The 16,908-nt window shown below is 46.9% G+C and overlaps 1 protein-coding gene across 1 annotated transcript; it reads left to right on the top strand.

The window, feature by feature from the left end:
• Nucleotides 1–12,555: 12,555 nt before the first annotated feature.
• On the top strand, nucleotides 12,556–15,179 carry LOC105565730. Its single transcript, XM_012019158.1, has 2 exons — nucleotides 12,556–13,200; nucleotides 13,866–15,179. Exon 1 carries the CDS (start codon nucleotides 12,575–12,577, stop codon nucleotides 13,124–13,126), a length of 552 nt encoding a protein of 183 aa, XP_011874548.1. The 5' UTR covers nucleotides 12,556–12,574; the 3' UTR covers nucleotides 13,127–13,200; nucleotides 13,866–15,179.
• The last annotated feature ends 1,729 nt before the right edge of the window (nucleotides 15,180–16,908 follow it).

Raw genomic sequence — 16,908 nt, 5'->3', positions numbered from 1 at the left:
TTCGCGTCGAGCAGTAGTAATTTGCTGACCTGTGTTACACCTCGCGGCACATGTGATTCGATTTCGTGTGCACGGTTCTCTTTCTCAAGATACTCATCGTGGGGTAATCGTGGGCAAGTCGATCAACTCTCACGTCAAACTGGCATATAGATAGAAACGAGGGGGAAACCGCCGACCAAAACTAATAAAGTGGGCATTACTTTATCGTATTTTATCTTATTTATCTTATTTTATCTTTACAATGCAGCAAGACCTAATGCCCAAAAAATGCCTATTAATGCCTAGTAATGCCCAGTAATGCCTCAAATCTGTACACGACAGTGCCCTCAGCGGTTTTCCCCACGGATAGAAACGTATGGTAGAAGCCACGACAGTACAGGCGCGCGGCGCTTCGTCGGGGATAACAAAAAGCGCACGCCAAGGGAGAGATCCGAGATGTTACCCGGCAACTGGACACAACGCGTTGCCAATTGACGAATGTACCGGGTCGTTGCGAGCTTCCGCCAAGGTCGCCCGATTAATAATTTCGTTCGCGTGCTTTACGATCGAGGCGCGATTCGCCGCGAGCCGGGACGCGGGCTCTCGTCCCGCGGCCTGCACGGTCGAGTCGATAAACGCGATGATTATTCCGCGAGGAAGCTCGCCGGCGCTCTGCACTCGGGGGCGAATTGCGATTAACGGCGTAACTGGAACTCCCAGTCGGGTCGTAGGATGCAATTTTCACGTACGAGCGCGCGGAGCGTAACAGAAACGATGTTGAAATGCGGCTCCCCATCGACCGACCGTGACCGATCGCGTGTTTATTGTTGATTATTGCTAATTAATTAGCCCGAGGTAGAAGGAGCCCGACGACGACCGTCGCTCTTTGCCGCTCTCGAATTCCTCCGCCGGGACGACGCGCGCGCACGGAGCTGAATAATTGCGTTATACCATCTCCTCCCGCGCCCCTCCCCCTCGTCCGCTCCTCTCTACCCTGCCACGCGACCCTATGTAACATCATTATCCCATTAGTTGACGATGAGATACGCGGCTCTCTCTCCTTCACGGCGACCGCAAATGTACACCCGCGTGCGCGATCAACAACATTCCGCTGCGACGAAGCGACGTTGGCTAATTTTATTTGCTTTATTAAACGCCGTTGCGGCGTCTGAGGGCCCTTCCGGAAGCACCGGACGACGGATGCGTTGGGAAAGCTACGAGGAACGAGGCTCGTTAGCCCGCGTGACACACGCATGAGCACACCCTTATCAAATATCTCTCTTTACACGCTTTTTTACATACTAAAGCGTTGAACCCAAGGGGGTAACCACTTCGTGTAATCGTGGGACAGTGCCTCCGAAATCATTATGAAATTCCTTACGAAATTCCCGTGTAATCGTTTCGTCTTAATTTTCAAGTTTCCTCACTCGTTTGACAACAAACATTTGAACATTTTCTCAGCTTGTTTTCCATTTTCCAAAAAAATTTACTTCTTTTAGTGAATATCCTTTTCATGATAAGACTGAAGTAGTTGCTGTTAGAGCAACAGCGAGTTGAAACGTTGATACACCTTTGCGCGCAAATTTTGAACAATAAGCAGTAAATACAAATACAAAATTACTTTGCGTTAAGGGGATGCTGGAGTGATTCTGCACTTTCGCACCTTTCGCACTTAAAACTGTCTGTTTCGTGGAAAGATGTGTGTAATACACAAATTAAATGGCACGTGTACAGATGATCGAAAGCAGCTTGCTATTCCGGCTAAATTAAAGAACAATATGATATCACTGAAACTATGTTTGTAAGTCTAATAAAAAATAATAGTGAGCAACACATATACTACATGTACTGTATGTATGTGTTGCTCACTATTATTTCTTATTGGACTTATAAACTTAGTTTCAATGATGCCGTATTATTCTTTCATTTGGCCGGAATAGCGAGCTGCTTTCGATCTGTACACGTAAGTCATTTAATTTGTATATTATACAAATGTTTCCGCGAACTGACAGTTTTTAGGTTAGGAAGGTGCAAAAGTGCAGAGTCACTCCAGCATCCCCTTAAGACCACGGTTAGACTAGTGGGAAAAGTGGGAAGCGAGGAAACGCATGGCCGAATACTACAATCTTGACTGAAATCACCTCTACAAGCAAATACTTCTTAGTAAAATAAGAAAAATATACCTTGAGGAAATCTGTCAGCTCTTTGAGCTTTAACAACGTTACACATTCTTAAACGTGCATATGAGAAAATTATTTGCAATTAGATGAGATTACTTGTAATCAAATGAAATCGTGTAATCGGTGGAACAACATTTTAGCTTCAACCCTTGGTTGAACCTTCTCATTTCCACCCGAGCATATGGTAAAAGAGATGCACGTTTCTCGGCGCATTTTTGTGCACGCGGAATATCGTAATGAAATCTACGTTCAAGGTTTGGTTTGCTAAATTCGAGGGGGAAACCGCTGACCAAAATCTTGTACACCAATGCCCACTAAGGCCCAGTGGGCATTATTTTATCTTTATAATGCCCCAGCAAGGCCTAATGCCCAAACTAATGCTCAGTAATGCCACAAATCTGTACACCACAATGCCCTCAGCGGTTTTCCCCTCGTAAAATATATTTTATTGTATTTTATTTTATCTTTATAATGCCCCAGTAAGGCCTAATGCCCAAACTAATGCCCAAAATTTCCTAGGAATGCCCAGTAATGTCGCAAATCTGTACACCACAATGCCCTCAGCGGTTTCCCCCTCGGCTAAATTGCAGTGTTCAGGAGGAAATTTACACGCGTCCGAGATCGGTGGATTATTTTGAAGAATCTCGGACGACTCGAAAATCCCGTAATTTTACACGTTGGACATCACAAATTTAATCGCGCGTTAATTTCACTTTCACGTCGCGCAAGCTCCTGCGTGTCGCCGGTGTGTCCGCATACAGCTCTCGAAGTTAAAATTATACGCGCGTGTAACGGAGGCGGCGCCCCGTTCATCCTCGTTCGTGAAACGTTTTCCCACGGAGACGGTTTCCCGCGGCCGGAAATCGCGTGGTCTCGCCTGTGGAGGGAATAATAAGGCAGCAAGGCACAGTCATATGAATTGCGCTCCAACAGGTGCCGGGTATCGAATCCACCAGAGCACCTGATGAAGTACAATTAACATGCAGCCTCCACACACTCTTCTTCCCGGACTTCGTTCTTCTTTCCCTTCTCTCTTTCTCTCTCTCTCTCTCTTTCACACATACAGACAAAAGGTACACACGTACACACACGCAAAGCCTTGTCCTCTTTTTCCAGTCCCCTCAAAAAGGTGCGGTTCGTTTCTCCGCAGCGCGCGCTACTTCAGGTACCTGACTGACTTTTAAATTGGCACAGCCTAAAGTACCCGAGTAACGCGTGTCGCGAACGATACGTATTGAGCGAAGAAGGACGTAGAGTGGTGTTGGTGGTTGCGACAGCGGCAAATCCAGTCGGGGGCCTCCCCGTGGATCGGGCTGCGGAGGAGGATGCGTCAGCGATTCCGTTGAGCTTCCTTCGACCTTGGATTCAGCATCGATCCTTGCGCTAAATGATAATCGTACGCACGTTAAACTTACGGAATCATTACTCACCGCGGTATCGCAAGTTTCATCGGCGGGACTGTAACAAAAACCTGGAATAACGTGGGACTCGAGATTATCTCGAGAAATTCTCTTTTCACCGCGATACATAATACATGCTGCTCTGCGGCACAACGCCGGGAAACCACGGGGATTCAGAAATTAATAATAAACGATGCGAACGTTACGATACATGCATTCGCATGCGACCACGGTAATTCGCAATAGGATAATCATCTGATTAATCCTACGGTGCGCCGTGTTGTTCTTACTTAATTGTTGCTATCGCTTCTCTCACTCGCGTCATTACGGCGGATCTTCCTCGACGTCGCTTTCGTTCCAAGCACGATCGCTCTGAATGATTCATTTTCTACAACGATGCCGGATTTATGTTTTGAAACGTGTCTTTGGAAAGATCTTCTCGAGCGTCCCGACTTATTATTTACCTATTCGCTTTCATCAACGCGACGATTCCGCCAAAGTTCGTCCATGGATATATCTTCGGGAAGGCGGGCGCTAACAATAAGATACGCCGCATAATAGACTCTGAACGAGAAAAATTACAAGCGAGGACTAGACCAGGATTCGAAACTGCCGCTTGCCGGGCGACTATTCTTCTTACTGACAATCCTGGGGCTCGATTCTCGAGTTCGTTCGAAAGAGAAACGTATGCGAAAATTCTGTCCTCGCAGAAAAGTCGATTGGCTAAAAACCATACGAATCCAATCAACTTGCAACTTTTCTGCAAGAGCAGAATTTTCGTTTCGAGTTCGCTTTGTGTTTCTGCTTCGAATAAATTCAAGAATCGAGTCCGGAACCACATTCGATACTCTCCTCGCTTGCGACCATTTCACCGAATGAAATCTGTGTAAACTGTACTCTGTACAACGAAAGAAATGTCGTAAATTGTTTAATTTGAAAGGAGATTAAAGTCAACACTTAGCCTTAAGTCACCTGATCTGAAACTCTGTATCCTTATTGATGATCGGAGCGGAATTAATCGTAACGTGAGCGAGGTCTTCCAAGTAAAAATTCTTCTTTATTCGCGGGCGCGTCGGGACGGGAATGCTTCGCTCGCTAGAAGAGATCCGTTACTTCTCGGATCGTCCACCGAAAATATTATTGTAAAGGTCACTAACGACCAACGGAAAGATTGTTTCTAACGACGCGAACGTCTATCTAACGGCAATGCTTCGAGAAAGCCTACAGAAATGACAACAGACACTTGAGACGTTGTTTGGAAACTCGTCCAGTTAAACGGTGGCCTTAATAATTCGTACAGTTAAACGATATCTGCCCAAGTCCTCCGTGACCGTTTACTGTTTACAAAACGCGGTTTCACCTCCGGATTTCTGCCCCGAAACGACAATCCTGACATATATTCGCGCGATCGTATGGAATGGCTGAGACACTGAATGCATAATTCATGAAGGAGAATCGCGGAGCTTTTTTCGTGACATCACGCCGGCGGAGAACGTGTGTACAGCTGCTGCTCGCTTCTCCCTCCGGCGAGAAAGAGAGCGAGAGACAGACAGAAAGCTACAGTGAAAGAAAAAAAAAACGTATCCATGGATCGGCGGATGAATTTCCGCGACGCCCCATCGATTCATCGTTTTCTCCGGCGCGCGGCGGGGTGACGGGGACCGCGAGGATCCGTTGGAAAGTACCGCAAGTACCGACAATGGACCCGGGAGGTCCCCGGCTCACGGCTCACCTTCCGCTCGTTTATCAAGCCGAGGGACGCGTGCGGCAGATGTTGCACCGAGGCCAAGTAACGAGATTTTCAGCGATTTATCCGCGAGATGGGTATCCGCGATCGCCACCCTTCGCCGTAGAAAGCCGCCTTTCCCCTTTCTCTCTCCCGGTTGTTTCCCCCAGATTTGTTTTAGACGTCTCATTAACGCGGATTCGACTCGGAATTTAGAAAGGTGATAAATAAAACGTGTCGCAAATACGCGCGAAGCGCGAAATTTCCAAGTCTACGTGCAAAAACGACACCCAGCTGGCTATGGAAGAACGAACGAGCGATCGCGCGATATGTGATTGCAATTTTGCAAGTACGATAATTACGTACGTCAAAGAAATGAACGCTGCGCTCCGAAGTAATTATGGCGCTTATCTGGTAAATTATAGTTGTCATCGTTTATGTAACGCAGCGCAGGCCGAAGTAATGTTCATCGCGAATATATAATATTCAAATGGAGGAAGATAAGTTGCGTAACCGCGTGGTAATGCGCGAGGATGAAAACGTATGACGGGCGCGTAACGGGGCGAGATGAGGAAACGGAGCCCCATCGGCGAATCCTGAAGGCACGATTATGCCGTTAACAGCCACGCGAAACTCTTCCGTTCACAGCCCATTCGAGTCTGCGCACGCCGCGCGATAAATCGCACTTGCCATGGCGACGTCCGATCGATTTACGACCGATCAGAATTATCGGATTCTAATCGATCGCGACGCGGAAAGATCGCGAGCCGTCCAGCCGCTCGTGCCCGTTTTATTGAGAGAAATATCAGTGCTCCTGTCGTTTTCTTTCTTTTCCCTTCACGGCTCCCGTCGATAAATTGCGCTCGCGCCGATTTATAATTCGCCGAGAGGACCGTTATTAAGTGATTATCGGCTACGAGTGATTTCTTACACATCGGGCCGCGAGGAACGATTACGGGGCAACCTTGAGAAAAGCGAGGAAAAAAAATGACATCGCGACGACCCACTTTCCCCGGTGCCGACCGATAAATCACTACGCGCCGTATTACATTTTGCGATGGATATCCCGCTTGTATATCTCAAGAGTCGATCTTTTGATTTATGTATTTGATTGGAACGAAAGCGGAGAGGGTATTAAATGACACGGAGCGGTTCCTCTAAGTTTCAATAATCGCTTATCGCCGACGAACGGCGAATCGGCGGAAATCGTAAATCGTCGACGCGGACGAGGACAACCCGCGTCAATTCGGAAAGGATACATGGAGAAAAATTTCCCGCCGTCACGCAATCACGTAAACAAGCGAGATGCCAACGTTCATCGATTGACGAACTGTGCAATCGAACGGTGCAATAAGTACTTGCGATGAAGGAGGAAAGCAACATCGTTTGACATTTTTACTCGTGTCTTCCGGCTTGCGCTTCGAGAATACGGTTACTCCGAGGGGGAAACCGCTGAGGGCATTGTATACAGAGTTGTGGCATTATAGGCATTTTTGGGCATTAGGCCTTGCTAGGGCACCATAAAGATAAAATAAGATAAATAAGATCAAATAAGATAATAAGATAAAGTAATGCCCACCGGGCATTAGTGGGCATTGGTGTACAAGATTTTAGTCAGCGGTTTTCCCCTCGGGTTACTCCGACCATAGTACAACTAGTAGGTCCACTTTCTGTCGGCTCCTTTGATCTTTGCGGTCCCGAACACGTGGTATTCCGCCATTATTTTGGGCAGCACTCCATCAGCGTATGTGTGCGCACGTACTGTAGTTGTATGCGTGGTAGCGTATCAAAGCTGCACTACGACTAAGAAGACAAGAAACCAGGAGACCGAACTCCTGCCCAAATCAGTGATGGGGGTAGGCCAAGATGTGGTCGCTGTTCGCGATATGGTCGCCGGCCAATTCACGAACTACACGTGCGCCAAAGTTCGAATGTTTATTGTGAACCGTTTGTGAAATCGTGTCTGAAGTGTGCATTGATTAATACTTACGACTCCAAAATTAAATTTGGAGTTTACATTGACAGTTTGCCAAGATGCCAAACTTGTGTTCTCCAGTCCTTTTGGTTATGTTGCACGACGCTCCGAAGTCCAGCACGCGTAGTTCATGAATTGGCCGGCGACCGACCATATCGCGAATAGCGCCCATGAAATGCGACCATACTTTGACCCACCCCCACTACTGGAGTTCGGCCCCCTGGTTTCTAGTCTTCTTGACTACGACACATATAGCTCTTCTCTCATTGGTCTGCCCGGAACAATGTCGGATCGGCAAAAGGGATCGATGCAAAACGAAACTGACGGAGTGGATCTACTAGTTGTACTATGCTCCGATCAAGAGCCAGCGAACGGACAATGATCATTCCAGAAGCTAGGAGACGTACCTATGAGAATTCATTTGTTGTTCGCTAACGCTGATAATCGTATTCCATCGGATTACGTTATCTCCACTGCCGGTCCGGATGTAGAAGAGTCACGCAACTCGGCGGAATCGCGAGACATGCAATTCGGCGATGCACGGTATATCCGGTGTGTTGCGGCGATAAGGACGAGAATTGCCGAACGGTCGCTGCAGTCGCGAGAGTGAAAAAATCGAGATCTTCCCTGGTAACGTGCGCGACCGGTTATCACAGCCACCTGTAACGCTACACGGTTCGGTCCGACGTAGTTTCGTTTCGTAGACAGATAGCAATGAACGTAAACCTCGAGGCTCAAAACCGAGATAATTCCAGCCATTTATCACTAACGAACAAATCTCACGTGACGATAATTAGGTACTTCTAATCACGCCTGCTATTTTAAATATCGGTTAACAGCGACGTTTCTCATTTGTCAGGCGCGTTATCGCTGCGTTATCGGCTCGCAGGTGCAAATTATTCGCGCCAACGTCGCCGGAACGCGATTCGCAAAAATTACACGTCGCGGCGAGTCGGTGAATCACTCTTTTGCAGAAACGAAATTCGCAGATCTGTGTCACGCGCGAACGGAGTGGGCCGAGACCGAGAGGGAGGACGCTATTTCCTCGAGAGATGTTAACGCCGCACAAGTATTATCTTATCTAACAGGTATTCGGTCTTTAGACGCGGAACGCTACGCACGATAGCGACTCCTGGAAAGAGTAACGTCTCCTCTAAAAAAAAAGACACGTAGACGCGCGCGGATAGCTCGAGAAAATCTACCCACTTATCTCCGACAATACGCTCTGTCGTGTGTAAACGTTTCAAGTAATTTCTGCAATCACGCAGAGCGTAAGTAACAGTCCGTTGATATTATAAACGTTGGGCAAACACGCGAAACTCGCGAGTCGCAGATGGCCACTTCAAACCGCGGACTTTCTGTTTATCGATAGGTAAACGCGCGGCGATAACTCGATCTGCCTCTCGTCTATACGTACGTAGTATACATATATTTACCGATTGATTTTTCCGCGACGCAATCGGCTCGACGTTGTCGGCTGTAGTCGTCGCGTGTACGGCTCGCCGCGCCACGGAGACGCGTTCTCCTAGGTACGAGCGTGCTTTTACCAACGTACGTGTGGTACGACCACAGTCGTACACACAGGCCTGGGAACAACATCGAATTTCGAGTGGTGGTGGTGTCTCCGTTAACGAGTTAGGTTCTCGTTCGCTGTTGAGGGATACGAGATTTATGCCATAGACGTATAATATATAGACTGCGCATTTTCTGCAGAAGTGTACAAACTTTAGAAAGAGACAGCATACTTGGGACCTTGTTCTCTCTCCGTCTATCTAATGTCTGGAATGGGACAAAAATTCAATATGGCTACTGTGCTTATCCTTTAACCTCTATCGTTCCCTTACTCTTCTGTTACCCCCACTACTTCTACTAGACAGAGATGAGGTACGGTCCCACACCAGCTATCTCATTCTAAAGTTTGTACATGTTTTCACACAGGTGAGGTAGGGAACGCGCAGTCTATTCCTACTATGTCTACGATTTATGCTACTTATGTCTCTGTCTCGCACACGATATCCCTCTAGCGCACCTTGCGGCTGAAAATGGAAGTAAAAACGGGAACGTTGAAAGAGACAACCCCTACCACCGTCGTTTCCAGACCCGGGGCTCGATTCTTGAATTTGTTCGAAGGAGGAACGTATGCGAAAATTCTGCTCTTACAGAAAAGTTGCAAGTTGATTGGCTATTCGCGTGGCTTTTAACCAATCGTCTTTCAACTTTTCTGTCAGAGCAGAATTTTCGTACACGTTTAGTCTTGGAATGAATTCAAGAATTGGGCCCTTGTATGTAAGACCGTATGTACGACTAATAAACCGCTTGGTGCAAAAAGGAGAGGGGGGAAAACGTAGGAGCGCGGGCTTACGTAAGAAAAACGCAGCTGGAAATTTGAGACTGCACCAACGGCGTTGCCGGTGTCGTGACAGGGAAACATCTGTATTAAATTACACTGCATTCGAGGGGTAATGAATTTGTCTACTGTGAACTAGGAAAAAGTGCCGCGACACAGCGATAAGTGATCGGCACTGTCGGCCCATGTAAGCCGTAAAATAAAACTTTCTAAATGCGTTAAGCGGGAAGAAAGTATACTGTCTCGAAATATGGAAATGAAGATACGGTGCATGTATCGCTACGGGATTCATTTCCGTTTCTTAGATAGCCACAGAGAATCACTCGACCACTAGAAACGGCAGGCAGAAAATAAGCGGCGAGCAAGCAGGAAGCCGAGCAGCGGTTGATGTGCGCGCCGCGGCAGCACTCGAGTGATTCTGGCGGTTTACAGACGAAGTGATTGATAACGCAGACATTGACACAGACAATTTTCAATGTCCATTGCGTGCTAAATGTGCAATCGACTAACGTCTATCGCTACTACATGTCTACTTTCGCTATTTTTCCCTCGGGCTACACGATGTTCTTCTAGGTAGCCATTTAGGGATAAAATCGCGACTCATGCGAGTCGCGTCGTGGCGAACGTGAAAGCCGTTTCCGCGCGAGAGCCGAGATAACGACGAAACGAGGCGAAGCCTTCGAGACCGCCCGACGTTTCGAGTCATCTCGCGAAACGAAACGTTCGCGGGTCGTTTTTGCGGAATAGGAGCACGGAATTATTCATCTTTCCTCGAAAACAAAAAGGAGTCGGTTTTGCAATCGTGGACGCTTCTTATCGTGTTGCTGACATTGCTATTAAACGTCGCGCAGCTTGTATTCTTGGCGCCGGGAAGAAACTCGATAGTCATTCTCACGATGAATAATCTCTCGTGATTCATGAAACCGACGTTGTTAGTCATTAGAATTATTCACGTACTCGTAAATAATGTAGATTGCGCGGAATTATCTCGGAAAACTATTTATCTCTCTCTCTCTCCGCGTGCATACGCTTTTCTTCCGCATTCGATTCCTCCCGCGATAAATCGCACAGGTGATTTCACAATTTCGAGGCAGTCGTCAAACTATCGAAAACACCGCGTGCCGCGTTCACCCTACGGTAGTGACAATCTTTGTTTATGTAAAAAATACGTTCAAGCGCAATTTCGATCAAACTTGATCCAAATTTTTTCGCGCTATCGAAAAATTTCGATTTTCCCGAAAAAGAGGTGACTGAATTTAATTTGGACGATTTGCGGCGGTGATCGCGAATGGTCTTATTGTTAAATTTAATCTAGCCCTGTCGACAGGTAAACCGCTGAGGACATTGCGGTGTACAGATTTGCGGCGTTACTGGACATTACTAGGCATTTTTTGGGCATTATAAGATAAAATAAGATAAAGTAGTACTCACTGGCCATTAGCAGGCATTGGTGTACGTGATTTTGGTCAGCGATTTACCCCTCGAGCCTCGTCTGAAGGCAAGTTTTCATGGACAGTGAGTAGCATTTCACTAAGTTACTTGTGATTCACTAACATGGATGACGCACTTCCGGCGGAAGTTCTTGCAGCTCCAAGATCATTCAGTTGAACAGCAAAGCAGCCTATTTCATAGGCAGCGCTACGATTCTATGAAATCGATGCTAGTAAGTTGATAAAATGCTGCTGCTGCTGCTGCTGCCGTTCACTGCCCGTGAAATCTTAAGGTGCGACAGACGCGATATTCACCATTACTTTTCTACGATCGTGGAAAAGTGAGACAGCCTATGTTTCTCTCTCACTCGCAGAAATTCAACGAACTCTCTTATGACCAGTCTCTGATTACAGGGGTCTCTACTCCATCCGATCGTCGGTTACGGCAGCCAAGTAAATCATGCCGAGGGAACGGCTGGAACCGCTTATCGCAATTACCGCATACCGTTATCGCCAGATATTTATACACCTATTAATCGCTCGTCGCCGTTCGCGCGAGCTGTCTAAACAACATTCTGCCCGCTCTGCTCGGGGCCCGAAACGCATTTCGCTCGATAACCGATCGATTTCCCCCCCCCCCCGCGATTTTATGCCCTCAGACTTACACGGCTCGTACTCCGGCTCTGCCGTTCGCGAAGATTAAAATAAGTATTCAAATCTCATTCCATCCAAAGAGCGTTGCAATGCAGAGTGATCGTTACTGCTATTTCTCGGAGCTGCCTCTTATTACTTCTCGGAAGCGATTACCTTACTCTTCGGTGAAATAAGCACAGCTCGTCAACAAGGAGATAGGGGGAGACTTTTAAAATGCCTTTCCTTCGTTAAAATATTGGCGAGTGTACATGCTGTAATTTCATCCACAGAATTTAACGATTGCACGTTTGTCAGTGTACCTCGACAAGTTGCTGTACATCTCCGGTAAACAGCAAATCCACTTATCGCGGAAAGCGTTTAGCGCGCAGCTCGTAGGAATATTTCACGGCTCGTGAATGAATTATTAATTCAATTGTTACGCGCGAGCAGAATATTGACTTCTGCACACGACGAGTCGGGGTAAAGTGCATGCGAGCCCGAATGCGGTGCGCCTCGATTTTTCAGTCGACAGCCCCAGAGAGATTCGTAAAAGCCCTCGCCTATAGAAATAGCGACTCTCTATAGGGTCATTACGATGGAAGATGCATCGGCACGTTCCGTCGACGGAAGTCGCGACGACGACGGGATCACGTAAAGGTAAGCGCGTGTAACAGCCATCAAGGAACTTCCGCTGCGAGAGGTGAGTCAGGATTCCGCGGCGGGAGAGAAAAAGAAGATCGCGCCGCGCGCACCTCCTGCACGCGCGGCAATAATAACGTCGCGACATTCCTGGCTGATTTTCGTCGAAGGAAACACTTCACTGTAATTGTGTCTCATTCGCCGATGGCAGCTCGCGAGAGCCAGCGTGGTATTAATGGCGCACGTCTGGACGCGCGGCGCATCCATGGACGATTCATCCCGCGGCGTTAACGATTCGGAGAAGCCGCTAAAAATAGCGGCGGACGTAGACCTCATTGACGAGGGAATCACGGACGATCGAGTGAGAAAAAAAAACTTCGCCATTAGCGTATCGATGCAATTTCATTCGACTGAGACAAACGCTGAAGCTACGTCTCTGTCTGGACAGGTTGGTTTTTTTCTGGTTTCCAAGTTGCTTCTCGGACTTGATACCCCGGCATTCGTGGGGCCACTTTGTTGTCCACGGAAGACTACGAGTTCGCTGGACATCGACAACTTTTTACGACGGCGACGGCGAGCGACGAGAATTCTTACCGCCGGCGTTTCATCCGCCAGAATTCGCACTTTGATTAAAGTGACGCCGAGCACTCTTGTGCGACGAGAGATAATCGTGGCTCCCTCGGGAACGGACACAGCAGTTGCTCCTGCACGGGCGAGCACGAAATTGGCAGGAAATCAACCCAGCCGGTGTGAGAGACTTCGCCTTCTTATTTTTAGGTCACCGCAATGCGGGCCGGTAGGACGTGGACTGACGTGACCGAGCGAGTGCACGCTCGGACGCGAACCGAAAGCCGAGAAATATCAGGGAAGTTGTCATTTCTGGGCTGCTCGGTACGTACAATCGATTCGCCACCCCGCGATGGTTGTCGCGACGGTTCCGCGCAGAACAATCGGAGCAAATTATTCACGAGAATGCGTGAGAATATTATTCGCAATCAATACTTTAACGTTTAAGCCTTTACAGTCCTAAATGGAACTAGATTCGGCAGTGGCATCGCAGTTGAAGCGTTCAACGCGGAATTGTAATCAGCCAGCTAACGTTTTCAGGGGCTCCATAATTTTTTCGCAGTATAACTAGTGGGTCCACTCCGTCACTTGTTTTGCGCCGATCCCTTCTGCGCATCCGACATTTGGTTGGTGCAGCCAATGAGAGAAAAGTTGTATGTGGAGTAGTGTAGTTTGATTAGAAGTACACACACACGTATGTATGTACAGTCTTATTCATTGATGCCTGGATCTCAATTTTACTAGAATTCACATTGTCCTAATCTTTATTCCCATCTATACATCGATGAGTTTCAGGCTGTAGTCGTACAGCTTCTACAGAAGTCTGCGGTAGTATACGCGTACAGCCTGAAACTCAGTGATTTGTGTAGGTGAGAAAAATGATAAAAATGTAGATCCAGGCATTGATGAATAAGACTACTACCACAGACTTATGTAGAAGCTGTGTCAACGATGTATAGATGAGAATAAGGATTATGAAAATGTTCTAGTAAAACTGAGGCTCAGGCATTAATGAAGAAGACTGTAGGTGCACACACATACGCTGCTGGATTTGCACCAAAGACATGGCGGAATACCGCGCGATCGGGACCGCAAAGATCAAAGGGGCCGACAGGGAGTGAACCTACTAGTTATATATAGTGATTTTGCCGAATAATATTCCTCGACTTATATCAGATCGAGTAGATTCAGTCCAGGACGAGATACATACTTGACCTCCGCTTTGAAAGAAATAAGTTTGTACAGCATTCCGTATTCTCTGCTTCGAAATGTTTCTAGACTCTTCGCGATGTCCCCTCTCCGTCCCGAGTTAATTGAAGATGATCCGACGGTAACGACACCGTGAGAGCTCATAAATTTTAACAGTCGCCGCATGCATCGAAACGTCGATAGTTTAAGCGTCAATTGCCGCTCAAGCGCAGTTGCAATGCGACGGTTAAATGCAATTGCTACAACTGTTAAGTGCTATTTGAAGCGGACGATTAACGCGTAATTTATCTACAGGCTCGAGCCTGGGGCCACAGTACGAATGCCGAGCGAGTGTCGTGTACGGGCGAGTCATTTAACGAATATTCCGATGCTCGGACATTACTCGCATTTGCAATTTAATTGCGGGGAATAATTTCGCGGGAGCGGAGCGAGGCAGCCGAATATACATATTGTGCGAATCACTTCCTTATCTCCCGGCATCAATTATTAATGAACGATTCAGAATATATTAATCAGATTTCCGCAAATACCGTAAATCCGACCGGCCGATCTGATAAGCGTGCAGCTGTAAGACGCGTAATTTCCGGTGGCCGCTTCCCGCCGCAACGGCGACGCCGTAAACGCATCTGTCTGATCGTCGGAGATACAAAGATATGGAGAAACTTTCGCGAGTCATACGTACAATCACATTAGGGTCTTTTTTTTCCCGTGAAGCTAATGCAGTCGCGGCATCATTAAAGGATATCAAGCGCGCAATCAAACGATATCGAGCTCGAGATCGGCGCTGAGTCTGTTAATAATACACATGAACAGAGATCAGAGGTGCAATTTTATGGAGATTACGGTGCGTCGAGTCGAGTCCGAAAAATGCATTGTGATAAATCTCATTATAGATAAACGATGAAACTGAGGAGTAAAATCCTGCGACGTTCTTATGACATTTCCCAGCGAGAAACAAATAAAATAGAGGAAAGTCCCCTATGATGAGATGGGCTTCTAATACGAAATGACAGGTTTACAATTACAATCTTCTTTCGCGGCGATTACGCAATTTAACAATAAATTTTCCACTAAACAGATCTCACTCGATAACTTCATGGTGGAACCAACGGACAATGCCTATTAATTTTGTAGAAATCCTGCTGTCTCATATTAGGAGTCTGCCCGTCATGGTAGACTTTCCTTTATATTATAAATACAACTATTTTTCCATCTCTTAGGTGTGTAATTTAGCATGACGCAATACGAATAAAATTTACGTTGCTACACAAACTATTTCGGGTGAATAATATACGAATACATCGATTATTCCTTCCTCGATCAAGCTGCAGAAGGAATAGCTTTCTCTCGAACTTTGAGAAAAGACGACGCGCCAGTCGTGAGTGTATTTCGGGAACGGTACGCGAAGAAAGAAACGGAAAAAGAACCGACGGGCACCCAAAAATAAGCGATCCTCCCCACTTGTTCTTCTCTCGGCCCCTCCCTTCTCTACATTCTTTCCTTCAGCGAAATCTCCGTAAACTCGATAAAGAGCGTTCAAGGGGATCGAAAGTCAAGTTCAGGCAGCGATTTTGAAGCGATAGTTTATCCGAAGATACGACCTATGGGGTGCCTTGGAAACAATGTTGTGAAACTTTTTCCCGACAGACTTGACATCGTCGATGTTTTCGTCGCCAAAGTGTTACAGCACGGTCTCTATTACGCCTCTTCGCTCTTGAGATTCTCGTCGCGAGATTTTCTCACCTTCTCGATACTTGGACGTGTCGAGTCTCTGCACTTGAAATCGTCGTTGCGAATCGAAATGCAAACGCCACAATTTGCACAAAGGGCGGAAGACCGTTGAAGAACACGCGAGATCTCCGTAAACTCGATAAAGAGCGTTCAAGGGGATCAAAGTCAAGTTCAAGCAGCGATTTTGAAGCGATAGTTTATCCGAAGAAACGACCTATGGGGTGCCTCGGAAACAATGTTGCGATACTTTTTCCCGATAGACTTTGACATCGTCGATTTTTTCGTCGCCAAAGCGTTACAATACGGTCTCTATTTACGCCTCTTCGCTCCTGAGATTCTCGTCGCGAGATTTTCTTAACTTCTCGATACTTGGACGTGTCGAGTCTCTGCACTTAAAATCGTCGTTGCGAATCGAAATGCAAACGCCACAATTTGCACAAAGAGCGGAAGACCGATGAAGAACGCGCGAGATGATGACTGCATCGCGTCGTGAATTCACTTCTACGGACGTTGTAAAACGAGTATGTAAAATTACGTGAGATACAAGTGTGTGTAAAATTTGCCAGATTTACGATACCAGTGTAATTTTTACGTCTTTACTGCAAGTGGTATAAAGTTTGCACTTATTGTTCATGTAATTTTACATCCTTTCTTTTACAGCGCAGCTCGCCGCAATGGACCGCGATATCGCGCGTTTGCGCTTCATTAGCGGCCGATTTCCACCCCGGCATCACGCGCGCATCCCCCCTGAGCGTTTGCGGATGAGAATATGCACCCGACGCGGCCGCGTTAAGAGGCACGTGTACATACAAAACGATCGCAGAGAAAAAAGTCTTGAAAAAAAAGGCCGGGCTTTAAGCGTCGTCTACAATAGGTGGAGTAAGCTTGGCGTAAGAAGTAAGAGTAGGAGTAAAGAAATGGATCATTTCCATTTCCTACTCCTACTTCAGCTCTGACGCTTACTCGCGGCGAATTAAAGCGTAGTTCGACCAGTGCTACAAATATTTAAAAAAATGGTAATTATTTAGATTAACACACCCACCTCCAATAACCTTGGGCTTGACATATATTATAGAGGTCACCCTCCTGAGT

The sequence above is a fragment of the Vollenhovia emeryi genome, unplaced genomic scaffold, assembly GCF_000949405.1.
Source record: "Vollenhovia emeryi isolate VEMERY1.0 unplaced genomic scaffold, V.emery_V1.0 DF939149.1, whole genome shotgun sequence".
Taxonomy (NCBI): Eukaryota; Metazoa; Arthropoda; class Insecta; order Hymenoptera; family Formicidae; genus Vollenhovia; species Vollenhovia emeryi.
This window is presented reverse-complemented; position numbering and strand designations above follow the sequence as displayed.

Excerpts from the sequence above, each read along its gene's own strand:
- LOC105565730 (XM_012019158.1), top strand. The coding sequence starts at position 12,575 with ATGGACGATTCATCCCGCGGCGTTAACGATTCGGAGAAGCCGCTAAAA.